Source organism: Peromyscus eremicus, chromosome 4, assembly GCF_949786415.1.
Source record: "Peromyscus eremicus chromosome 4, PerEre_H2_v1, whole genome shotgun sequence".
In the NCBI taxonomy this organism is placed as follows: domain Eukaryota; kingdom Metazoa; phylum Chordata; class Mammalia; order Rodentia; family Cricetidae; genus Peromyscus; species Peromyscus eremicus.
In genome coordinates this window covers 20,382,936-20,406,117 of record NC_081419.1, presented here as the reverse complement: position 1 = coordinate 20,406,117, position 23,182 = coordinate 20,382,936, and the positions used below count along the sequence as shown (strand labels likewise).

The following is a 23,182-nucleotide window of genomic DNA, read 5'->3' as shown; positions in this document are numbered from 1 at the left end:
AAGAACTATAAGCAACTAAGGAATGATGAAAATGAGAGAAATAGTCTTACCCAGGGAAGAGGACACCCATTGGTTATGTAATATCAAACAATCAGCCATGAAAACAGACTAAGCAGGGTACACTCATGTGTTAAGGAATATATTTGTGCATACATATATATGTGTATATATACACATATATATATATATGCATGTACCAATAATGAATGAAAAGAAACTATGAATTTTAAAGAGAGCAAGAAGGAATGTGGTGAGGGTTTAGATGAGAAGAGGAAGATGTAAATGCATTATAATCTTAAAAATAAAAGCCCCTTATTAGTAAAAATAAGGAATATCCTCTTGCTTGTCCTCCTTGTGGAAATAAAGCACTCTGTGTTATGAAGATCAGTAAACATTTAGTCCTGTTAATCACTGTCTCCAGTAACATTTAATTTGCTAATGTTATTTCTCGAGAATTAATATTGTTACTGATGTTATCATCATTTCATTCAGAATTAATTGAATATAGCCATCCTTGACACAATAGTAAGCTTTAGTAGCTATAAGAAAAAACAGAAACATTCCTTGATTTAGAAACCAGGTAATAGAACCAAGAGAAGTCCACACGTATGGCCATCATCACAAAACCACAAAAGACTGAAAGCCCAAAATAGTCTTATAGAAATTCTTAACCTACCAGTCCCATAGAAATTTCTTAAATGAAAGTTACCTAGATGAACCCTGGAGCACAGAACATAGTAATAGACATAACCTTCACCAAAGAATCAAAGAGTCTAAAGACAACAGAAACAAACAAGTCAGTATGGATTTATATGTCATACTACCATGATCCGTGGTGACTAAAATGAATGCTAGCCCTTTTCATTTTTCTAAACATGTACTTTAAACTAAAAACAAGAAAAAATTGATTTGTATTTAAAGAATGTATGTTGGCTCAGTCTTCAACACACCATTTCCTGGAAGAATTATCACTAAATCCAACTTCCATATTCTCTTATGTGTGAGGGACAGAGTTTTATAATTGTCAGTGGCTTGGGGTTACATATCAAAATTGAAGAATAACAAGCATTTTCAGCATAAATGAGGTAAAATGGAAGGATTAATTTTAAAAGTAGGAATTTATATAAACTTGCCATAGATTTTGGCCCTGTTATTATTAAGACATGGATTTGAATTTATGTGTTTAAATCTGATCAAAAGAAAAGTATTTTCCTATGATAATAATGAATCAGCAACATCAGGCTTTCTGTGAAACAAAAGTTTGTTCTACTAATGTTACAAATACATAAGTATTCAATAACAGACTTGAAAAAGTGTAGAATAACAAATAAACAGTCTGTTTTTCTGGTTTGTAAGATAATGATTTACATTGACATGCAACGCTATTTGTTGATATATTTACTTTTAAATTCTGTTAATCTAAAAAGTTACAGTTAATATAATGTTGCTACTACATTTGAAAACAGCATGGAGTGAAATGGAAAAAATCTTGATATACTAACTATATTTGATTATGTCATATGAATAATATAAGATTTCTAGAGAACATTACATTTAACTCATAAAGCTTTGAGTATATTGGGTGTAAGTATAGTATTTGATATTAGAGACATGTGGTATTATATAATTTGTTTCATGAAGCCAAAAACATATTAAATTACTGATAATAGAGATCATTAGAATTTTTCAAGTGGCTCAGGCCTGCAATCATAGTCACTTTGGAGGCTCTTGCAAGAATATTATAATTCAAAGTTTGTTTGGGCTATAGATCAAGTCCAAGGTCAGTCTGAGCAACATGAGACCTCATACCAAAATAAAATGAATACAAAAATAGTGATGTTATGACTCAGTTATCAGACACCTGGTTAGTATGTTTTCTGCCCTTTCTGAATCCCTGCTACCATAAGGGAGAGTGTTTCTGGTTTCCATGGTTTATTAAAGGCATCTTACTTTCTCCTAGGAACTAGTAGTCTGCAGCAGACAGTGTCTTGGAATTATTGTTCTCTGATCCCTTGTATTCTTTTGTGATTACCACTTTCTTTTGTTCATCACTAAATCATGCAAAAGACTATATGTTAAAATATCATTTCCCCACTGTGACCAGGTCTTAATGGTAATCATCTGAAATAATTGCTTGTGTCTTGATATAATACCCCTGGGAATGCCTTCTTATTTCTGGTTATGCACAATAAACCTGACCGTGTCAAGTTAATTACTGTATTATTTCCACTCAAAGTGATGAAGTTAACTGAAGGGCTCAGCTAATATATTTTACTAACACTTTCTATGAATTCCTTTACCTTGTCTCATGAAAACACTGTAAAACAGAATAACTAAAATAGCAAAGCTCTCAGACAGATAATTCACCATTCTTGAAAACATGCTGAAATGTTTTTGCAATGTTAATATATCTGTCTATGGTACTTATTTATTCAGTTGTTAAAGCCAATTGTATGTCGCAGAGATCCAGAGGAATTTGTGTTTTTCACATTGCCAAAAATGTGCAGTAGTCAAAGACTTTTAATAAGACTTCCTTCCTTGCACTATTTATTCAAGCTAAGCATGTATATCTTAGGATTCAACCATTATATTTCTGAATAAATAGTTTTTAAAAAACCTTAGTGTATGTCCTCTGATTAACATGTATAAAAATGTTCATTATATTAATTGTAATGGCCTAACTTTGTAAGCAACACAAGTGGATAGAACTGGCTGAATATCAAGCAAATCAGTTTATATCCATAAGTGAGAATGCATCTATTAATAAAGAGCATTGGTAAATGGCATAGTAGATGATATGAGTACATTTCATACATGAAATTAAGCAGAAGTTAGGAATAGAAGGTATTGCTCTTCTTTAATGGATAGATTGACTCTGTAATGATTGCAAACAAAATTGTGTAATAATATCTAGAATATTTCCTATTATCCCTGCTATTCTAATGTGTATTTACAGAAAATGATGCTAATTTACCTTGAGAATACTGTGGTGTACTTCTTTTCTCTTTTTCTTCTAGTGTCCTGAATTTAAAAGGCCTCGAGACATTGCAGTTGACTGGGTTGCAGGAAATATTTATTGGACTGATCATTCAAGAATGCACTGGTTTAGCTACTATACTACTCACTGGACCAGCCTGAGGTACTCCATCAATGTTGGACAGCTCAATGGCCCCAACTGCACCAGACTCTTGACTAATATGGCTGGCGAGCCCTATGCTATTGCTGTAAATCCTAAAAGAGGGTAGGTTGATGCTTGGTGTTTCTGTTTCTCCATAGAATGTGGATAGCCGTACTTATAGATTTTGTTCTGTATTTTTATTCAATGTGGGACAGATTTCTGAGATCTGAAAATATCTATCCTGTTCTCTCAGAACCATTTCCTTTCTCAGATGTTGACACAAAATATTTTTATAAATGTTTTCTATATTATGCAATTAGTACATGTGTGTGTATCTCTTTTCTTGTCTCATGTGTTTATTTGCATGGATTACGAAACAGTGAAGTGGACGTGATGGTCACATGGCTACCACTATTTATTAGACATCAATTGAATTTTCTAGACATTAAACATATCAAAGATAATACTTGGAGGTTAAGGAAAACAAAATATGAAGACATATATTCAGATTTAAATTTCTTTACATTTTGATGATTTAATCTGAACATATCCTCTCTGTGGTACAAAAATGAAAAGCCTCCATGCAATGTTGAAAACTAAAGGGAAATGTTAAATGAAAGTCTTAAATATCTAAAAAAAACCCCAATTAGTAGAAATGTAGAATATATTATCCACTAAATGAGAAAACCATTTCTTTTTTCAGAAATAGTTTCTTAGTACTACCTGTAATTTCAGCACTTGAAGGTATAACGGTATAGAGTTCAAGGCCAGAATCAGCTACATAAGGAGCTTGATGCTAGCCTGGGCTTTCCTATCTGGAAAAAAAGAAAGGGGAAAGAAAAAGTACTCTTTTGAGGGGAGGAGGATTATTCTAATGACTTTAACTTTATTTTTTTAATTTTTATTGAAAATAGAGTCTTCGGATAATTTTCTTCTCTCATATAACACATCCCAACCATAGCTTCTCCTCCCTCTACTTTCCCAGATCCCTGCACCTCCCCTGAAGATTTTCTACATGTATATAAAAATATTTTGATCATATTGACAACCCTGCTCCCTGCTTTGAATCTTTTAAGAGCTCCCTCCTCACCATGTCCCCTTCCAATTTCATGTCTATTTCCTTTTACACTCTTATTTTACTTTTATCACCCACCTATTTGTGCATCATCTATAATGCCTTGAATAATCTGTCACTATAAGATAATTTTAAGTTATAAAAGTAGTTTTCTCTTGAGATTTTTTTAAGGGGTTTTCAGAACTAAAATTTATACAACAAATAATAATCTATGATGTATATTATTAAATAATATATCTAAAATTTACATTTGGCTAAGATTTTATGTGCAATATTGTTTTGCTGTCTGATTTGGACATTGTGTAGTTTTCAATTTTGGTCAGTAATCTGCTTATTGGGGGGACTAGATCACTTTGATATATGTGGTCTGAGTAGACACAGGTAAAGCATGGACACATTTTCACAGCACTATCTCCAAGCTAATCTCCTTGACCTACTCTCTTCAGGATGATGTACTGGACTGTAATTGGGGACCACTCCCATATAGAAGAAGCAGCCATGGATGGTACTCTGAGGAGGATTTTAGTACAAAAAAACTTACAGAGACCCACAGGTATGATATATTTGGTATATGAATCAAGATGATAAGCGTATTAGTATTAACAGCTCATTCTCATATTCTTCATGAAAAACATTTACAAGTAGATAAACGATGTGTAGTATGATGTTACAGAAGTCATTAACATTTTGTATTCTAGTTTCCCAATTCTAAAGTCAGGTTATTATTATACTGCTACTACATTATAAGGTATTATTTAAAAACTGTCTAACTTGTAAGTCTATTAATAGGTTCTTACATGAATAAGATTTTGCCTATCCCACCAATACATTGGGGTATTTTTGCAGATGCATGTTAATGTTACTGAGGTATGTGGTTAATATTTCTAGAGGATACCAAGAGAAATGAACTCAAAGATGGCAAACATAACTACTTTCTCTAAAAAGCCAGGTTTCATGGTGTCTGTCCTTTGCATTCAGTTCTTTTTTATGTTATCCCATTATCCTTCCCAGATCTCATTTAGGATTCCCAATATTCTCCTCTCTCAGCACCACTCAGGGCTCCATTCTTGACTCTGTCCCACATTTCCTGCTGGTTCCAGCTTTCTTTATCAGAATGCCCAAGGCTTGTTCCTGTGTCTTGCTAAATATTTTCTACTGCCCAGTATTAAACTTTAACATTTCAGTAGTAATATAATTGTTAACTGCCATATACTCAGTGCACCCGAGTCAAAAGAACCAAATGGTGTCTCATTTGCATGATCTATTTAGTTTTTTATTTATGCTTGGTTATCTTTCATACTTAAAATAAATCTGGTCATTGTATATTCTTTAACTTTTCATTTGCCTCGTGAATTGTACTTGACTCTACTGTTTTAATTCTTTATGGTTTTGAGAAAGTTGGGATATTAAGCCTGTTGACATATGTCTTCCATTCAAGTACCACATGCTTCTGGAACTGAAGCAAGTTTCTACACTCATGAAACAAATGTCAACCATGTGAAACTTATGCCATAGTAGAAGTGAGAGTACATACTTACATAATTTTATACAGTTCTAATTACTGGCTACAAAAGAAGAGCCAGACAGGATGTATAACTGTTTGGGATACTCTTTCATTATGAGTTCAGATAATTCAATTCTATAATTTGTTGCTTAAGAAGTAACCTGAATAAAGAAAGGCAGCTCACTGTGTTAGAATTTTTTATTTTATTTACTGTGACTAACACCAGAAACTTCTTCAAAGAACAAAGGTTTATGGGCTCAGGGTTTTAAAACTTATTAATTACATCCATTGCTTGAGTCTGAGGGGAAAGATAATGATATGATGCTATCAGTGTTTTCCTGAAAATGCTTACCCCATGGCAGAGAAGAAACAAAGAGAAACACATGACCAAGGACCAGGTAAAACTGTCAAAGTCTTCATCCCAACTCCCCACTTTTCCACAACCTCCTAGAATACCACCTGATTTGCTTTTCTGTTACTGGAATAAAATATTATGACCAAAAGCAAATTAGGGGAGGACAAGTTTTATTTGACTTGTACTCTCAGCTCATAACTCATCACACAAGGAAATCAGGGCCAGATATCAAGGCAGTACCTAATATAGAAACCTGCAGTGATATTTTATTTTTGCTCTAATAAATAAAGCTTACCTGGAAAAAGCCAGCCATTATAAGTAGATACAAAAGTCATGCAATGTTAGCACAGGCCTTTAATCCTATCACTTGGGAGGCAGGGATCTGTCTGGTTCTATGTGAGTTCAAGACCACACTGGGAACAGAGCCAGACATGGTGGCACATGCCTTATATTCCAACACTAGTTAACCGTGGAGGTCTAGAGGTCTGTACAGACAGACAGGAAGTGACAGAGCTGGGCAAGAAGAAAAAGTGATGTAGACAGAGAGAACAAATCAAATCAAAGCAAGGCATATAGGCCTGGTTAGACAGGAAGAATCTCGCCTTTGGAAGCTGCAGAGTTGGTGAGGTAAGGTTAGCTTATAGCTGTTCTTATTCCCCATCTCTCTCAGGTTTTCACCCCTATATCTGGATCTGTGTTTTCTATTAATAAAACCATTTAGAAGTTCATCTACAGAAACCCATGGAAGAATGCTATTTACTGCTTTGTTCTTTGGCTCATACACAGAGAGCTTTCTTACATAGCCCAGAACCACCAGCTAAGGGATTGTACCACCCATACTGGGTTGGGTTCTCCTGCATCAGTTGGCAATTAAGACAGTCACAGGCATGCCTAACCCATGGACCAACACAATGAGGGCAATTCTTCAGTTTATGTTCCCTCTTTTCAGGTGACTCTAGTTTGTGTGAAGTTGATGATAAAAGCTAGCCAGGATACTACTATCTGTAGATCAAGCCTTCAAATGTGGGGCATTTCCTATTCAAAACATAGTATCACTCATGTGAATATGTGATACAAGAGCTTTCCATATAGTGAGGATGGTAAATTCTGTTAGGGGACGTGCTTTACCACTTGTCAAGATGAAAGACCTTTAGTTGCCTGGAATAATGTAAGTTATTCAAGAGGTTGTGAGATATGAATTGGTAAGGTGATTGAAGTCCTTGAATATTTGGTAAAGAGTGGATTCTGGTCCAGCTTGAAGGGAAGCCAGTGGAGGGCACAGGAGTATCAGCAGCAAGACCTTCCGCAACAGAATTCTCATTTAAAAATATATTTTATTAGCCTATATTAATTATACATAATGGATTTCGTTATGACATTTTCACACATGGTTGAAATGTAATTTGATCTTGTGCACCCCATTATTCTCTTTTTTAGATAGCCCTCCTTCTCTTGTTTTTGTGTGTATGTAATTAACCCTGTTTACTTACAGGAGCCTGGGTATATTACCAGTGCCTATAGCACTGGAAGAAAAATGTCTCCCAAGTTCTTTAATCTAATTTTAAATTTTGATTAATTGTGTATTCACCAACAAGAAGCAAACATCTTAATAATATCTCTGTTAACATTTTGCACTATTTTTGTCTCTAGCTCATTTTTATTTCATTTGATAACTAATAAATATTCATAGAATTGCTTAATGGAGGGAGTATAAACAGGTATCTTTGCATTGGAGCAGTATTGGGATGGTGGTATTAGAAGAGTAACTTCCCAACCATTGGGTACCAATCAGTTTAGCAAATTGTTTAGAGAAGAAGATCAAGAGTGAGTCCCAAGCTTTTAAAGCTGCAATTAGAGATGAAATCTACCTGCCTAGTGTATTATAGGTTATCTGAGCAGGCACCACAGTATCTCCTCAGTGGATCTTGTGATATGCCCATATTGAAAATCTTCTACGTTACCCAAATCAACATTAAATAATTAGTGAAAGATTGGCACTGATTGTTGAAATATTTACCCAGAAGAATAACAAAATGAGTCAGAAATGTTCCTAAGTAAGCATAGGTTTTTGCAAACTGTGAAAATTTTTTCATGTTTTACAATATTGCAGTATTCAGAGGAAAAAAACATACACTTTAATAGAACAAATAATGTAAAGGATGCTACTTGGACTGTTTGAAGGATAAGAGATATTTGAAACATGGGCAGGTAATATAGTATGATGTCATTTTTTATAATGCTATTCTTGAGAATTCAAAACACTGAGTTCTGAATTTCAAGGGATCATTTACTTTTAAGTATGTAACTCAGAATGAAGTTATTTCCTGTGACATTGGTAATAGCATTAGCAAAGCAAGCAATGAAAGTAAAAGAGTTAAAACAATTCTGTATGTGTTAACCAACATAGAGCTCTGAGCCAGAGGCTCCACTATAGCACATGTAGCATGTTTTACTATGTCCGAATTCATAACCCTTCCAGAAGAAGACAGGGTATGTAAGATATCATGAAGTAAAAACAGACTCTTAAATACAGTCATGATTAGACATGACTTTGCAGCCAATAATAAATTATTCTGCCATTTTTTCTTAGTTGGTAATGTGAGTAACTTGAGGTGTTATTCATATTGCTTTGGAAGCACTTGTCCAATGCACCGAGTGTTCACAGACACTGAGAGATTAGTTTCTTTGTCAGACAAAGAATACTGTGACATGAATGTGTGGATGGGAACATGTGCCTGTTAGACAAAGCAGAGCTAGTGTAGTTATGTTTGTTAAGTGTATATGAGGATTGATAAGAGGCCGTAAATATATCAAAGACAGGTTAAAGATGAAAAATACTAAAACTGCATATTTTTTTCATCATGTACACCATTGTACTTCCTTATTATTAAAAAGTACCACATGTTCACTGTCTGTCATATACTACAATCGTTGGAAGTATAGGTTCCTGCACTCATGAAGCTTAACCTCTCAAAGAGTGTACCATAAAAGCAAGTTTGTGTTTGCACGTGTGCACACACATCTCATGTAAATTACACTGATGGAATGCACTGACACAAAGATGTCACTTCAACTACAATAGAAAAAAAGAGTCTTGGAAAAAGTGGAATGTTAAAATTCTTTCCTTGAACATGACAAAGAGCAGACCCTGGAAAATTTCACAATAAAAATTAGCAGATGTTCTTAGAGGGTCCCAAGGTAATAGGTGAAATTGAAGAAAAGCCAAGCAGCAGAGTAAACAAATTATGAACTGACACAGGATAAGGCTTAGATGAAGAGAAGAACTAGTTCTTTCATGCTTTAGAGGACCCTGCAGGTACCCACGATTTATTTATTATTTTTTTACTGCTGTATAGGGGGACAGAAGTTTTTGGAAGTCTTTAATGCCATAGAAAGAAAGATAAAAAATAGAACAGTGGGGGGATATGAGGAAAGTTCAGGCCCTAGGTCCAGAGTCAGATATCATGATGGGATTACTGTTTCTTATTAAGTTGAAACAAGATATGGTTATTCAGAAACAGTAGATAAGAGGCTATCTATCCCTTTGATAGTGTGCATAATCTTCTCAGCTTAGAAGTTTTGCTGTGATAACATCTGTTCCACTCACAGAAACAGACTTCTAGATTGTTTGTTCAGTTCGTCAACTAATACATATGGACCACTCAATATGTAGTAGGCATGATTCTTAAAATTTGTAATAAAAAGTAGAAACCTGCCCTGTGCCTACAACCCTGCATAGCATAGAGTGCTAAAGTGGCACAGAAAAAAATAAGTATATTGTAAACATCAATTATCAGACATATAACAGTATGGAAAATAATGAGAGCACAACCAGAAGTATATAGCAGTGGGGGAGATGGGAGTATAACAACATTGTTAGGACACTAAGTAGGCTTTTACAGGGGAGGTACCTGAGTACAGGATGTTTGATGCTGTCTCTCCACCACAGAAAAGGATAAGTTATCTTAATGGAAATATTTCACAAAAGCTGTAAGTTTTAATGTTGGAACTCAGAACTCTAAATTTTGATGTGGGGAATCAATACAAAAGAAGTTGCTAGCATTGTTAAGATGGAGGAGGGATTCAGAAATGAGGCTCAAGAAACAGACTGTTTTAGAAAGTCAAGTTTGAAAGTGACTCAAAAGGAGTCTGAGCACAGGAACCTAAATTTCAGTGATATCACAGCTAAAAGAAAATAGTAGATGCTGTTGGGCACGGTACATGCCTGACAGAAGAAATACCTGGGGCAGGAAGGCTACAGGCCTTCTACTTACATGGGCTTGATATAAAATTGAGCAAGCTGAGGAAGATTTGACTGTCAATTTCTCTTATTTGTAAATGAGTGCCATAATTTACTTCATGTATAATTCCCAGGAAATATATAAATTATACATTAAAGCAGATTGAATTTCCAATCTGCTTTAGAGGTAATAAAGAAATTAGAACCTAAAAAGTCTTTTTGTTCTTCTGTTTAAAACTACACAAAATCATTATAAGGTTGTTTAACGTTTAATTAACTGTATTATTATATGTCTTATTTGCTCTTTGACTTCTGTGAAGAGACACACTTTCAAAAGAGAGCATTTAATTGGGGGCTTGCTTACAGTTTCAGAGCATTAGTAGACCATGGACATCATTATGGGAAGCATGGTTGCAGGAAGGCAGGCAAAACACTAAAGCAGTAGGTGAAAGTTTATGTCTGATCCACGATGAAAGAGAGCAAGACTGGGCCTGTCATGGGCTTTGGAAACCTCAGTTCTCACCCTCAGTGATGAACCTTTTCCAACAGGGTAGCACATAGTAATTCTTCCTAAATATTATACCAACTGGGAACTAAATATTCAAATATGCTACCCTGTATGGACTGTACTCATTCAAACCCTCACACTAAACATAAAGCATACTTTTCAAAAAGTAAATAAATTAATTTTCTGTATATTGTGGCAAAGCCTTAAATAGATATCCCTTACAATATCCACAATAATTAATGGATACACATTAAAACTTTATCCTCAGTATCAATAATAATTTACTAATTTTTTTTAGTTTAAATTGTTTTACACAACAGTTAAAATTCTGGAAGATGAAGAAATTCACAAATCGTCTTTAAATATCTGTCACTGTTACTTCTCAGCCACCTGTTTAATAAGTGACCATTTTATTGACATAGGTTTACAGACATTTGTGAGGCACACTATGCCATTTATTCTCACTCTATTTATTATTTTAAAATGTTGCTATCATAACAAGTTGAGGGTGGAATAATGATGACCACGGACTGGGGACAATGAAAGAAGAGGAAGAGTTCTGGTGACAGGGACCAGGGACAATATTGTTGTGTGATGGAAGGAAAAAATATTCTGGCCATCTTAAACAGAACTGCATGGTGTGACTGGCAACAAAACACTGAAACAGTAGGAAGCAAATGATGACTCAATATGCAAAACTGGTTTTTATTCTTATTTCTTGTCTTTATCTTTGCAATGTCTGACCATCTCTGAGTGTATTCATTACAGGAGTTTTTGAAACACAAAGATATCAAAGCAAATCTCAGAAATATTTAGGAAATAACAGATAACTTAATTTTTAAGAGTTATCTAGTGACTTATTTTTAAAAACATATTTCAGTTTATTATTTTTTTATTTTATTGAAAATAGTTTTCTTCATAATATTTATATTATTGAAAATAGATTCTTCTCTCAAACAATGTATCCCAACTACAGCTTCCCCTCCTTCTACTCCTCCTAGCTCCCCTATACCTCCACTCTTCCCCAGATCTACTCTTTCTCCATTTCATCTTCAGAAAGAAGTAGGCCTCCAAGAGACAACAGCCTAACACTAGTAAACAAATTACTACAAGACAGGGCAAAGCCCTCATATCCAGGCTGAACAAGGTAACCCAATAGGAGGAAAAAAGTCTCAAGAGCAGACAAAAGAGTCAGAGATACACTCATTCACACTGTTAGTAGTCTCACAAAAACAACAAACAAACAGTCATAACACATATGCAGATGACCTAGTACAGAACTATGCAGGCCACTTGCTTGCTGTTTCACTCTCTATGAGACCACGTGAGCCCTGCTTATTTTATTCAGTGGACCATGTTCTCCTTGTGTCTTCCATCCATTATGATTCATACAGTCTCTCCTCCTCTTCCATGGGTTCCCTGATCTCCCAGGGGAAAGACCTGTAGCTGAAAGTCTTTCTATATCTTGCCCAGTCCACAGCTGGTCAGACCCAAATAATCACTCAGAAGCTTATATTAACTAAAACTGCTCAGCCATTAGCTCAAGCCTATCACTGACTAGCTCTTACATTTAAATTAACCCATATTTCCTATCAATGTTTAGCCACGTAGCTTGGTGCTTTTCTCAGTTCTGCCTTCACATCTTGCTTCCTAAGTGTCTGGCTGGTGACTCCTGACTTGGCCTTCCTCTCCCAAGAATTCTCCTTGTCTGCTTATCCCACCTATATTTCCTGCCTGGCTACTGGCCAATCAGCACTTTATTAAACCAGTGTACAAAAGAATTATCCTACAGCATTTCCCCTTTTCTGTTTAATTAAAAAGGAAAGTTTTAACTTTAATATAGTAAAATTATATATAACAGAACAGTTATCAAGCAAGAATTACAGTTACAGTATCTAATCTATTTGTATTTGGAAAATTAAAGAAAATATTCTATCTATCCTATATTGTGAATCTAAAGTTTTATATCTAATTTATCTTTTATCATAACCAAGAAAAATTATTACTATTTAATCTTCAACTACATCAAAGACCTCAGAAGGATATAATATTACCTAAGTAAACAGGAAGAGCATTGTAAGCAACTTCCAAAAATCTAGAATGACAGAAACAGCTGCCTGACTGAACAATCATCCAAAGTTCCTCTTCAACTTTGGGGCATTTTTTTCTAGATGATTTGTCCTTTATTTTCAGATGTCTCATTTGTCCAGTGTCCTTCAGATTCCTTAGCCTTCGTTCTCCTGAAAGACAAAAACAAAAACCCTTCCCCTAGCCTAACTTTGGGGAGGTTCGCTTTGGGCAAGTTATATCTGATTAAATGAAAAGCATTTGTTAGTGGGATAAATTAGTTTAAATTGCCTGGTCATGCTGGTTGATGAACTATCACCTCTTCTAATTAAAAGATCTCTCTTGAAAACTTTAGCTACAAGGACCCAATGAAGAACTCTAATTTAGAATCTCTTTGCATAATGTCTGGCTGTGGCTGTGGTTTCCTGCATGTGTTCCCATCTCCTGTCAGAAGAAGCCTCTGTGATGATGACTGGACAGAGCACCAATCAATAAGCTATGCCTGGATACAAAAGAGGGCCAGTTCAGACTGGCTATCCCCATTACTAGGAGTCCTCTCTAGTGGCACCCTCAGATTCCACTGAAGTTTCCATTGTACTAGATTTCCACTAGTCCCCTAAATGCGTTCTGATTCCAGTTCTTTCTCCCCACACCCTTTAACTCCATCCCTCCCACCTGATTCCTCCTGCTTCCTTTCTTTACTGCCCCTAGTGTACCTGCAGACTCTTATTTTCCATCCTAGGGAGATCCATGCTTCTCCCCTATATCCCTCCTCTTTACTAACCTCTCTGGATTCCTGGAGTGTAGCTTGGTTATCATTTACCTAATAGCTAATACTCACTTATTAGTGTATACACACCATACTTGTCTTTCTGTATGTAGGTTACCTCACTCTAGATGTTTTTTTTTTCTAGTCAAATCCATTTGACTACAAATTTCATGATGTATTTATTTAACAGCTAAGTAATACTACTTTATGTAAATGTACTAAAATTTCTTTATCTTTTCTTCTGTTGAGGGACATCTAGATTGTTTCCAGTTTCCACTATTATAATGAAGCTGCTATGACCATAGTTGACCACATGTCCTTGTAGTTGGATGGAGCATCCTTTGGGTATATTCCCAAGAGTGGTATAGCTGGTTCTTGAGATAGATTGATTCACAACTTTCTGAGGAAACATGATATTAATTTTGATAGTGGCTGTACAAATTTGCACACCCACAAGCAATGGAGGAATGTTCCAATTGCTCCAAATCCTCACCAGCATGAACTTTCACTTGTGTTATTGATCTTGGACATTCTGACAGATATTTCCAAGTAGTTTTGATTTGCATTCCCTAATAGCTAAGAATGTTAAACATTTCTTTAATTGTTTCTCAGCCATTTCAGATTCCTTTATTGCGAAATCTTTGTTTAGATCTTTACCTCATTTGTTAATTGTTTTATTTGGCTTTTTAATACCTATATTCTTGAGTTATTTATATATTTTGAATATTCAAGTTCTAATGGATATGAAGTTGATAAAAAATCTTTTCCCATCCTGTAGGCTACCTCTTTTTATAACTGAGAGTGTCCTTGGACTTACAGAAGCTGCTCAGTTTCATGAGGTCCAAGCAATTAATTGTTGATCTGAGTGATTGTGCTATTAGTATTCCTGTACCAATGCATTCAAGACTGTTCCTCACTTTCTCTTCTATCAGATTCAGTGTGTATGGTTTTATATTCAAGTCTTTGATCCACCTGGATTTAAATTGTGTAGGTGATAAATCCATTTTCACTCTTGTACATGCAGATATCCAGCACAATTTTTTAAAGATGTCTTTTTTTTACAGTTTATATTTGAACAGATAGATTGTTTCCAGTTTTCACTATTATAATGAAGCTGCTATGACCATAGTTGACGACATGTCCTTGTAGTTGGATGGAGCATCTCTATCAAAAATCATGTGTCCATAGGTGTGGGAATTTATATCTTGGTCTTTGGTTAGATTCCCTTGATCAACATGTCTGTTTTTATGTCAATACAATGCAGTTTTTATTAACATATCTCAATAGTACTACTTGAATTCAGGGATGATGGTACCTCCAGTAGTTTTTTTTGTTGTTGTTGTTCAGAATTATTTTAGCTATTCTAGGTGATTTCTTTTTCCACATGAAGTTTAGAATTGTCCTTTCAAGATCTGAAAAGAATTGTGTTGGAATGTTGATGGGATATCAGAAATAAAAAAGGGACATAAGAACAGATACCAAGGAAATACAGAGAACCATAAAGACATATTTTAGAAACCTGTACTCCACTATACTAGAAAATCTTTGAATACCACTTAGCAAAGTTAAATAAAGATCAGCTAAACAATTTAAATAAACCTATAACCCCTAACAAAATAGAAGTAGTCACTAAAAGTCTCCCAACAGAAAATTACCCAGAGACAGATGGGTTTAGTGCAGAATTCTATCAGCTATTCAAAAAAAGAGTTATTTCTAATATTCCTCTATTTATTCCATAAAATATAAAGAGAACAAAATTGCCCAGTTCATTTTATGAGGTCACAGTTATCCTGATACTCAAATCATAGAAAGACTCAACAAAGAAAAAGAATTATAGACCAATTTTCTTTATAAACATAGATGCAAAAATACTCAATAAAATACTTGTATACCAAATCCAGGAACACATCAAAAATATCATCCATGATGATCAAGTAGGCTTCATCTCAGAAATGCAGGGATGGTTCAACATATGCAAACCTTTCAATTTAGCCACCATATAAACAAGAGTCATGCACACTGCGGAGGAAAACCTGAATCTTATATTCTGTTGCTGAGCTGTGATCAACTGTGAGAATTGGGTCTAAGGTAACATAGAGTGGAGAAGGTCCAGGGGAAGCATACCTGTTCTTCAGTCAGGCATTGCTTGTGCTTGAGCCTAATTTCACTTTCACAATAAGCACTCAAATAGAAACTGATAATGAAATACCTGCTCTTTGTGTACTTTATATGTGGGGGGATATGTACTTATACAAATATATTCATTGAGATACTTTGCATCTGAGTACATTCACTGTTCATGTTTTCCTACTATTTCAGACTTCTTTGTAACAACTTTCCATTTTTCTTGGTGTATATAAATATTTGCTCTAACTTCAATATTTGATATCATAGTAAAATGAGTAAATATCATAAAGTCTCTTTATCTATGTGTACTTTGCTTTTTAAGTTGTAGTGTCATAGAAATGTAGCATTTCTATTATCCACTAAGATCTAATTATGTGAACAACATACAGTAAATTTAGTTATGGAAAATACTTTGAATAGTTCAGATTGTATCAAGTAGATGAACAGTTAGGATAGATATAAACTTGTCTCTGTGCATTTATATGACCCCTGTATTTAATCTGGTTAAATGTCTGTCATCTATTCAAATAGGATACAACAAGAACTTTCATTGCAAAATTGCCTCCATCATGAAATCATGTCAGTTTTCTGAAATTTATAGCACTTACTTCCATGACTTTTGGAATTCCATTAGCTATGGTTTTAATGATGCAATGTACTATTAAGTCTTAAATATTCTATATATTAACATATATTCTATATGTATTAATATTCTATATTCTCTTTATTATAAATGACTCAAAAACCTCATTTATATTCTTTAAAACCCTGGTGGTATATGAAAGTGCTTAAATTAGCCTGTGCTTAAGAGCAATTAAGTGTTCAATGCACAAATGGACATCTACAACTTTAAGGTTTTAATCAATTGAAAAACATCTAAGTCCCCATAAACACAAATGGCATCTTACTTATTTTTAATCTAGTACTATAATCAGCATAAGAGGCATGACCAGTTTTCATATTTAGGCCAGTGAGTGGAGAATGACAAGCATTCACCTCCACAGCAGGAATATAACCTGCTTCCTTCCTTTTTTGCCACATGCCTATACAGCATAAGTATGTCATGATTACATGAGAGTGGAAAAGTGCCCATTGATCTCTTTTGAGTAATGAGTAACACATCAGACTAGGGACACCTTTGAATTCTCCTTTTTGTAGTGGATTATGTAAGATTGTGAGAGATTGATTTGAGTACCACATCCTTTGATGAAGAGATGCTGTGTTGCCTCTATCTTCCTCAAATCGGGGCAGTTGTAGAAGGAATAAAAAATGCTGCAATGGCTCTTGGACCTCTTGTAATTGCCTGCTTCATTTACCAAGACTTTGTATTCAGTAATAAAAATTCTCTGTTTATATAAATTGAATACATTTTTAGAACTCTTTTGCTTCTCATTGACGTGTTCTTTTTTACTAATATGGTCATAAACATATATGCATGAAACTTAACTCTAAATGTGTAGGGCAAGTATCACTAATGTAGTTTGAATCTAAATAATGAAATATTTATCAAAATATATGAATCAAGAATACAGAAGTACATATTTGCTGGTACTTAAGTTTGTCTTTCCACGGGGATCGCCCAAAGACGGAGAAATGGATGAGATCTACATGAACAGCCTGGACGTGAGTGGGGGTAATGAAGGACAAGGGTCGAGGGAAAGAGAGCTTGGGGGAGTGGGAGATCCCAGCTGGATCAAGAACAGAGAGGGAGAACAAGGAATAGGAGACCATGATAAATGAAGACCACATGAGAATAGGAAGAAGCAAAGTGCTAGAGAGGCCCACAGAAATCCACAAAGATGCCCCCACAATAGACTGCTGGCAATGGTCGAGAGACAACCGGAACTGACCTACTCTGGTGATAGGATGGCCAAACACCCTAACTATCGTGCTAGAAACCCCATCCAATGACTGAGGGAACTGGATGCAGAGATCCATGGCCAGGCCCCAGGTGGAGCTCCAGGAGTCCAATTGGCGAGAAAGAGGAAGGTTTATATGAGCGAGAATTGTTGAGACCAAGGTTGGATAAAGCACAGGGACAAATAGCCAAATGAGTGGAAACACATGAACTATGAACCAATGGCTGAGGGGCCCCCAAGTGGATCAGGCCCTCTGAATAGGTGAGACAGTTGATTGGCTTGATCTGTTTGGGAGGCATCCAGGCAGTGGGACTGGGTCCTGTGCTCAGTGCATGAGTTGGCTGTTTGAAACCTGGGGCTTATATAGGAACGCTTGGCTCAGTCTGGGAGGAGGGGACTGGACCTGCCTGGACTGAGTCTACCAGGTTGATCTCAATCCTCGGGGGAATCTTTGCCCTGGAGGAGATGGGAATGGGGGGTGGGCTGGGGGAAAGGGGCGGGTTTGGGGGGGTAGAACAAGGGAATCTGTGGTTGATATGTAGAATTAAATTATATTGTAAAATAAAATTTAAAAAAAAATGTAAGAGCTAGCTAGCAATAATCCTGAGTCATAGATCAATGATATTGCAATTAAAAATAAAAACTTTATTCTTCAATGTTTAACTTTAACTTTTCCAGTTAAACATTGTCACAATTCACACAGTAGGACAGCTATGTCATTGATATCTTGATTTAATTTCTCTGAACATATATCCAGAGTGTCATATTATTTCAATTTATGTTTCTTTTTTGGAACCCCGATACTGTTTTCCATAATGACTGTAGCAACTTACGTTCTCATCAGATATATTCAGAGTTCGTATTTCTCAACATCTTCACTTAACATTTGTTAATTTCTATTTTTATGACTGTGGCCATTATTGTTAAGATAGATAATTGTGGTTTTGATTTGCATTTCCTTTATTGCTAATAATTTTTAGTGTTCTTCATGTATCTTATGGTCATTTGTATATGTTCTTTTGAAAAATGGCTACTTATGTCATTTGCTCACTTTTAAATTAAATTGTTTATGCTGTAAAAAAATAATAAAGTTTAAAATATGTTTCACTGATTTAAAAAAAAAAGAGTGTCTTTCACTGAACCTAGAACTTGTGTTTCAATTAGACTGGCAGAGATAAATCAGATAAATGGATAGATAGACATTCATGGTTATTCCCACTGCTCGTCTAGAAGGTATATCTGTACCTTTTGAAATATATGCCATAACTAAATGTACTATATGTTAATCATGTGCTTAACCCTGAATGGAAAGGAAAAATGTAACATTTCTATAATGCCACAACATAAAGAAAAATTATAAAAATGGACACAAAGAGATATTATAATAGTTATTCATTTTAATTTGATGTTTAAATTTGGGCTTAGAATAGGTATTTATGTACACCAAGAAATGGAGATAAAATTGTCACAAAGATATCTAAGATATTGGGGATACACAGGAAAGAAAAAATATCTATACAAAAGTATCTCAGTGGATATATTTGTATAAGCAAACAACTCCTACATGTAAAGTGTACATAAAGAGTGGAATACAAAGCAGTGGTTTATAGTATTTTATTATCATTTGCTATCAGTGTGTTATTTATGAAAGTGAAATTATCAATTAATTAAAGCTCTTTGAAAATTTCAGAGTTAAAAAGTATTTTAAAATCCCTAAAATGTAGTGGCGGCCTAGGCATCGTGGACAATACCATGCTCAGACAACAGCTCTGGCAGTCTGCTGCTCTGCATTACAGCTAACATTTATGACATTTTCAAACTGCAATAATGTCATACCTGATTAACCTGAATAGAGACAACACCAATAGACCTGCTCAGGAAGAAAAGGAAAATATGAGGAGCCATAGCCATAGATGAAAACCTCCAGAAAATGAAGAAATACTGAGGGTGAAATAGCTAGTCTTCCTCTGGGATAAACCCACAATTGATTTTCCAATAAAAAAGTTGTCAGCCATGAAGTCATACCATAGAAGCAACACTAAATGCTAAACTCAGCATGTTGTATTTATATATTTATGTACAAATATGTTATACGTATATGCATATATATATATCACATATTATATATAAATCAACAAGGATAAAGAAGCGATGAATATGAGAGGAAGCAAGGATGAAGGGGGAAATGAGAGTGTTTGGAGGGATGAAAGAGTAGAGGGAAATGATGTAATTGTATTTTAAATTAAGAAAATAAAAGGTTAAAAATACAGCATTTTAAGATTTCTATATTTCTACTAATTTCACACCATATAGATGCGTCATTTCCCGTTTAGATTAAAAAAGTTTTCTTACTAAACTTTTGCTTTTATTGTTGTTGTTATTGGCAGTTCATTAAAAACAAAGAGGAGATATTTTAAAAGCAGACATGAACTTGTTATTTCATATAAACTTGACTTTTATTGCTACTATAAGAAAAGTTAGTTGAGTCCTTTATTAGTTTTTTAATTTAAAGGACTTTTTTAAACTAAAGGACTTAAGGAAAAGCATAGCCATTGATTTATGGATTTCTTTTTTTGTAATAAAAATTCTACTTATCTAAAAACCTTTGTTCTTTGTTCTATAATTTCTATTTTTCTATAATTCCATCAAATAGTTTACTACTTGACAAGAGTTGATATGGTCAAGTGTACTCATAATAAATCCATAATAAACATAATAAACCATGTGTTTACTCTTTTCCACAATTAACAAATGTACTCTAGAAACAGAGAACTATTTTAGTTTGGGAGAAGTTTCATTTTATTTACCTCTACATTCTACTAAAATGCAGAGAGGAGCAAGCCAAGTGTTTTTCCTTTCTTTACCAAGGCATGACCTTAGTATCAATAGCAGGAAACTGGATCTTAGAGTTCATTTTACTCAGAATTATACAAAAGCAAAGACAGCTCAAAGAGCAAGCAACACAGCACAGCCTCCACTTTAACTTATGTTACACCATTCCTCAGAGGCTAGCTTGGCAGAGTTCATCTCCTCATTCTGCTAAAGGATCAATACATTTCTATACTTAGATTTTATTTCAACTAGAAGTACATAATGAAGTGAAAAATTATTCACAAATTACTTTTAACCCAACAGTGTTTTTCTTTTCTACTCTAACCCAAATTTAAAACTGGTTTTTATTCAGTGGACCTTCACATGTACCAACACTCCATGACATTAATCTGCTAAATGCATTTTAATTACAATGTTCTTTCATGGTTCATAATGCGCTCTGTGTAAAGACTCTACCACACAAATTAAACATCGGCAATGTTGAAGATTTATTCCATAATTTATGTGCCATAGATGATATTACTTTTCCACCCTTGAGTAACTTTACATTTTAACATAGAGTATACACTTTTTTTTTGGTGAGAAGATATTGTCATAACCTCAATCATATTTATAAAATAAACAACAAAGAAGTAGAAACAGCCTTTTAATGACATATTGTTTTAGTCCTTTGTTGGTTACTGGCATAGAATGACTATGAAAATAAAGATAAATAGTCTTAGAAGAACCTATAGCATTAAAAATACCAAGTGATACTACAACCTTAAATTGGGACTTTAATGCTCATTTTCTACTATTCTGATTATTAGTCTTTAGTTGAAGCATATGTGTCTCTCCACACTCAGACCAGTTCTTTTTTTTTAAAATGCATTTGCATTGGTATTTTGCCTTCATGTATGCCCAAGTGAAAGTGTCAGATTTTGGAGTTAGAGACAGTTGTTAGCTGCCATGTAATTACTGGGAACTCAATTCCTCTGGAAGAGCAGTCAGTGCCCTTAACCCTGAGCCATCCCTCCAGTCCCTCAGACCAGTTCTTAATGGCTTCCTTTTATCTAACATTTCTAAATATTTGGATTCTGTGCTCTAAAGCTTTATAAAGGAATTTGAAATAAAGATGGTTATACTAAGTTTAAATTATTGTTGTATGAAGAACTTCCATGACTCAAGATAAAAACTAAAATATTATGTAAAACTAGCTATAATTAAGAACTCAGTAAGTATGAAAATAATGATTAAGGTGACCTTAACTGTTAGGGTAAGATTGTTCTAATCACTTATTAAATGAATGCTATCTCATCTGAATATGCATTCAGAGATAAAGAACTTCATTCTTACCTACTTTCTCCAGTACTGTGATATGCAATGGATGATTTTTATGATTCTTAAAGAAAAAACACCAATCATGATTAAGCATGAACTGTAAAGCTGAACTGTAAGTAACCTCAGTTTCTTTGTATAATTTGTCCCTGCACGTTGGTTTCTCAGGTCTGACTGTTGATCACTTCGGTGAGCGCATCTACTGGGCTGACTTTGAGCTCTCCATCATTGGCAGTGTCCTGTATGACGGTTCCAGTCCAGTGGTCTCTGTCAGCAGCAAGCAAGGTTTGCAGAGTACTTTTGTTATTGAGAAAATTAGTTCATGACCCAAGCAAAGATGTATAGACATTCTGCAACCCGGATTTCCTCGAATTCTTTCAAATTGCAATGTTTATATTAGTTAAAATGTTCAGGCCCACTGGTATATTGAAGAGACCAGGGCAGAGAGCTGCTCAAGTTGGACAAACATGGGAGCTTGCTGTCCATGCTCAGAAACTGTTTCATTCTGTCAGTCACTTATGGTTAGTACCAGTCAACATCATGTTTTATTAGACATTGTGATGATGGGCAGCAGGAAACATGTTACTATGAGTTCTTCATCATGAGCATACTTACAAGGCCCAGTGAAAAGTAGAGTAGCAACCAATACCCCTCCCACCAGCAGTGCAGGATCTTCTGGGCTCACAGCTGTGTCCATTTTCCCCTCTGCTTTTCTACCCACCTCCCACCTTGTCTTCTCATATTCTGTTCCCTCTGATTGCCCTACACATTCTTTTCCTGGCTGTCAAGTATTTTTCTTCTATCTTCTGTTCTTTTCTTTTCTCTTCCTTTCTCTTTCCATAATTTACCACAAGCACAATGTAAACTTGAAACATTGAGATTTTTGTTACTATATTCTCTAAATATAGCTTTGCTTCATAGCTTTATTTTTATGATTAAAAATGAGGATGAAAAATTAATTGAATGAAAATTCTGTGGCATCTTTGATTAAACAGTGCTTTATTGCCGTTGGCATGGCTTCTTTTGTTTGTTTTTTTCAGTTTCCATTCTTACATATTTACCAAATATTTCCATACTTTTATTTTAATCTGGGATAGTGTTGCAAAGAAAGGTAGAACTTGGAAAAATACTTTTGAGGTTTTAATTTTTTATTTAATGTATATGGATGTTTTGCCTGTATGTATGTGTGTGTACCATGTCCATGTCTCATATCAATGGATGTCATATGATGGGAGTCAGATCTCTTGAAAGTAAAATTACAGATGTTTGTGAGACACCAGTTGTGCTGGTATTTGAACCCAGGTTCTCTGCAGGAGCAACAAGTGCTCTTAACTGCTGATTCATCTTTCCAACCCCTCCTCATCCCTTTTCTAAAACAAAAGATAGTAATGTCTTTTTTTTAACATTAAAT

General features: G+C 34.7%; 1 protein-coding gene across 1 annotated transcript in view; it reads left to right on the top strand.

Moving 5' to 3' along the window:
- The window catches only part of Lrp1b (LDL receptor related protein 1B), a 1,617,914-nt gene that overhangs the window by 1,514,581 nt on the left and 80,151 nt on the right, over positions 1–23,182 (top strand). The window contains exons 78-80 of the mRNA XM_059258831.1: positions 3,018–3,241; positions 4,640–4,746; positions 21,940–22,056. Of these exons, the coding sequence (XP_059114814.1) occupies positions 3,018–3,241; positions 4,640–4,746; positions 21,940–22,056 (448 nt within the window). The remainder of the gene's footprint in view (positions 1–3,017; positions 3,242–4,639; positions 4,747–21,939; positions 22,057–23,182) is intronic.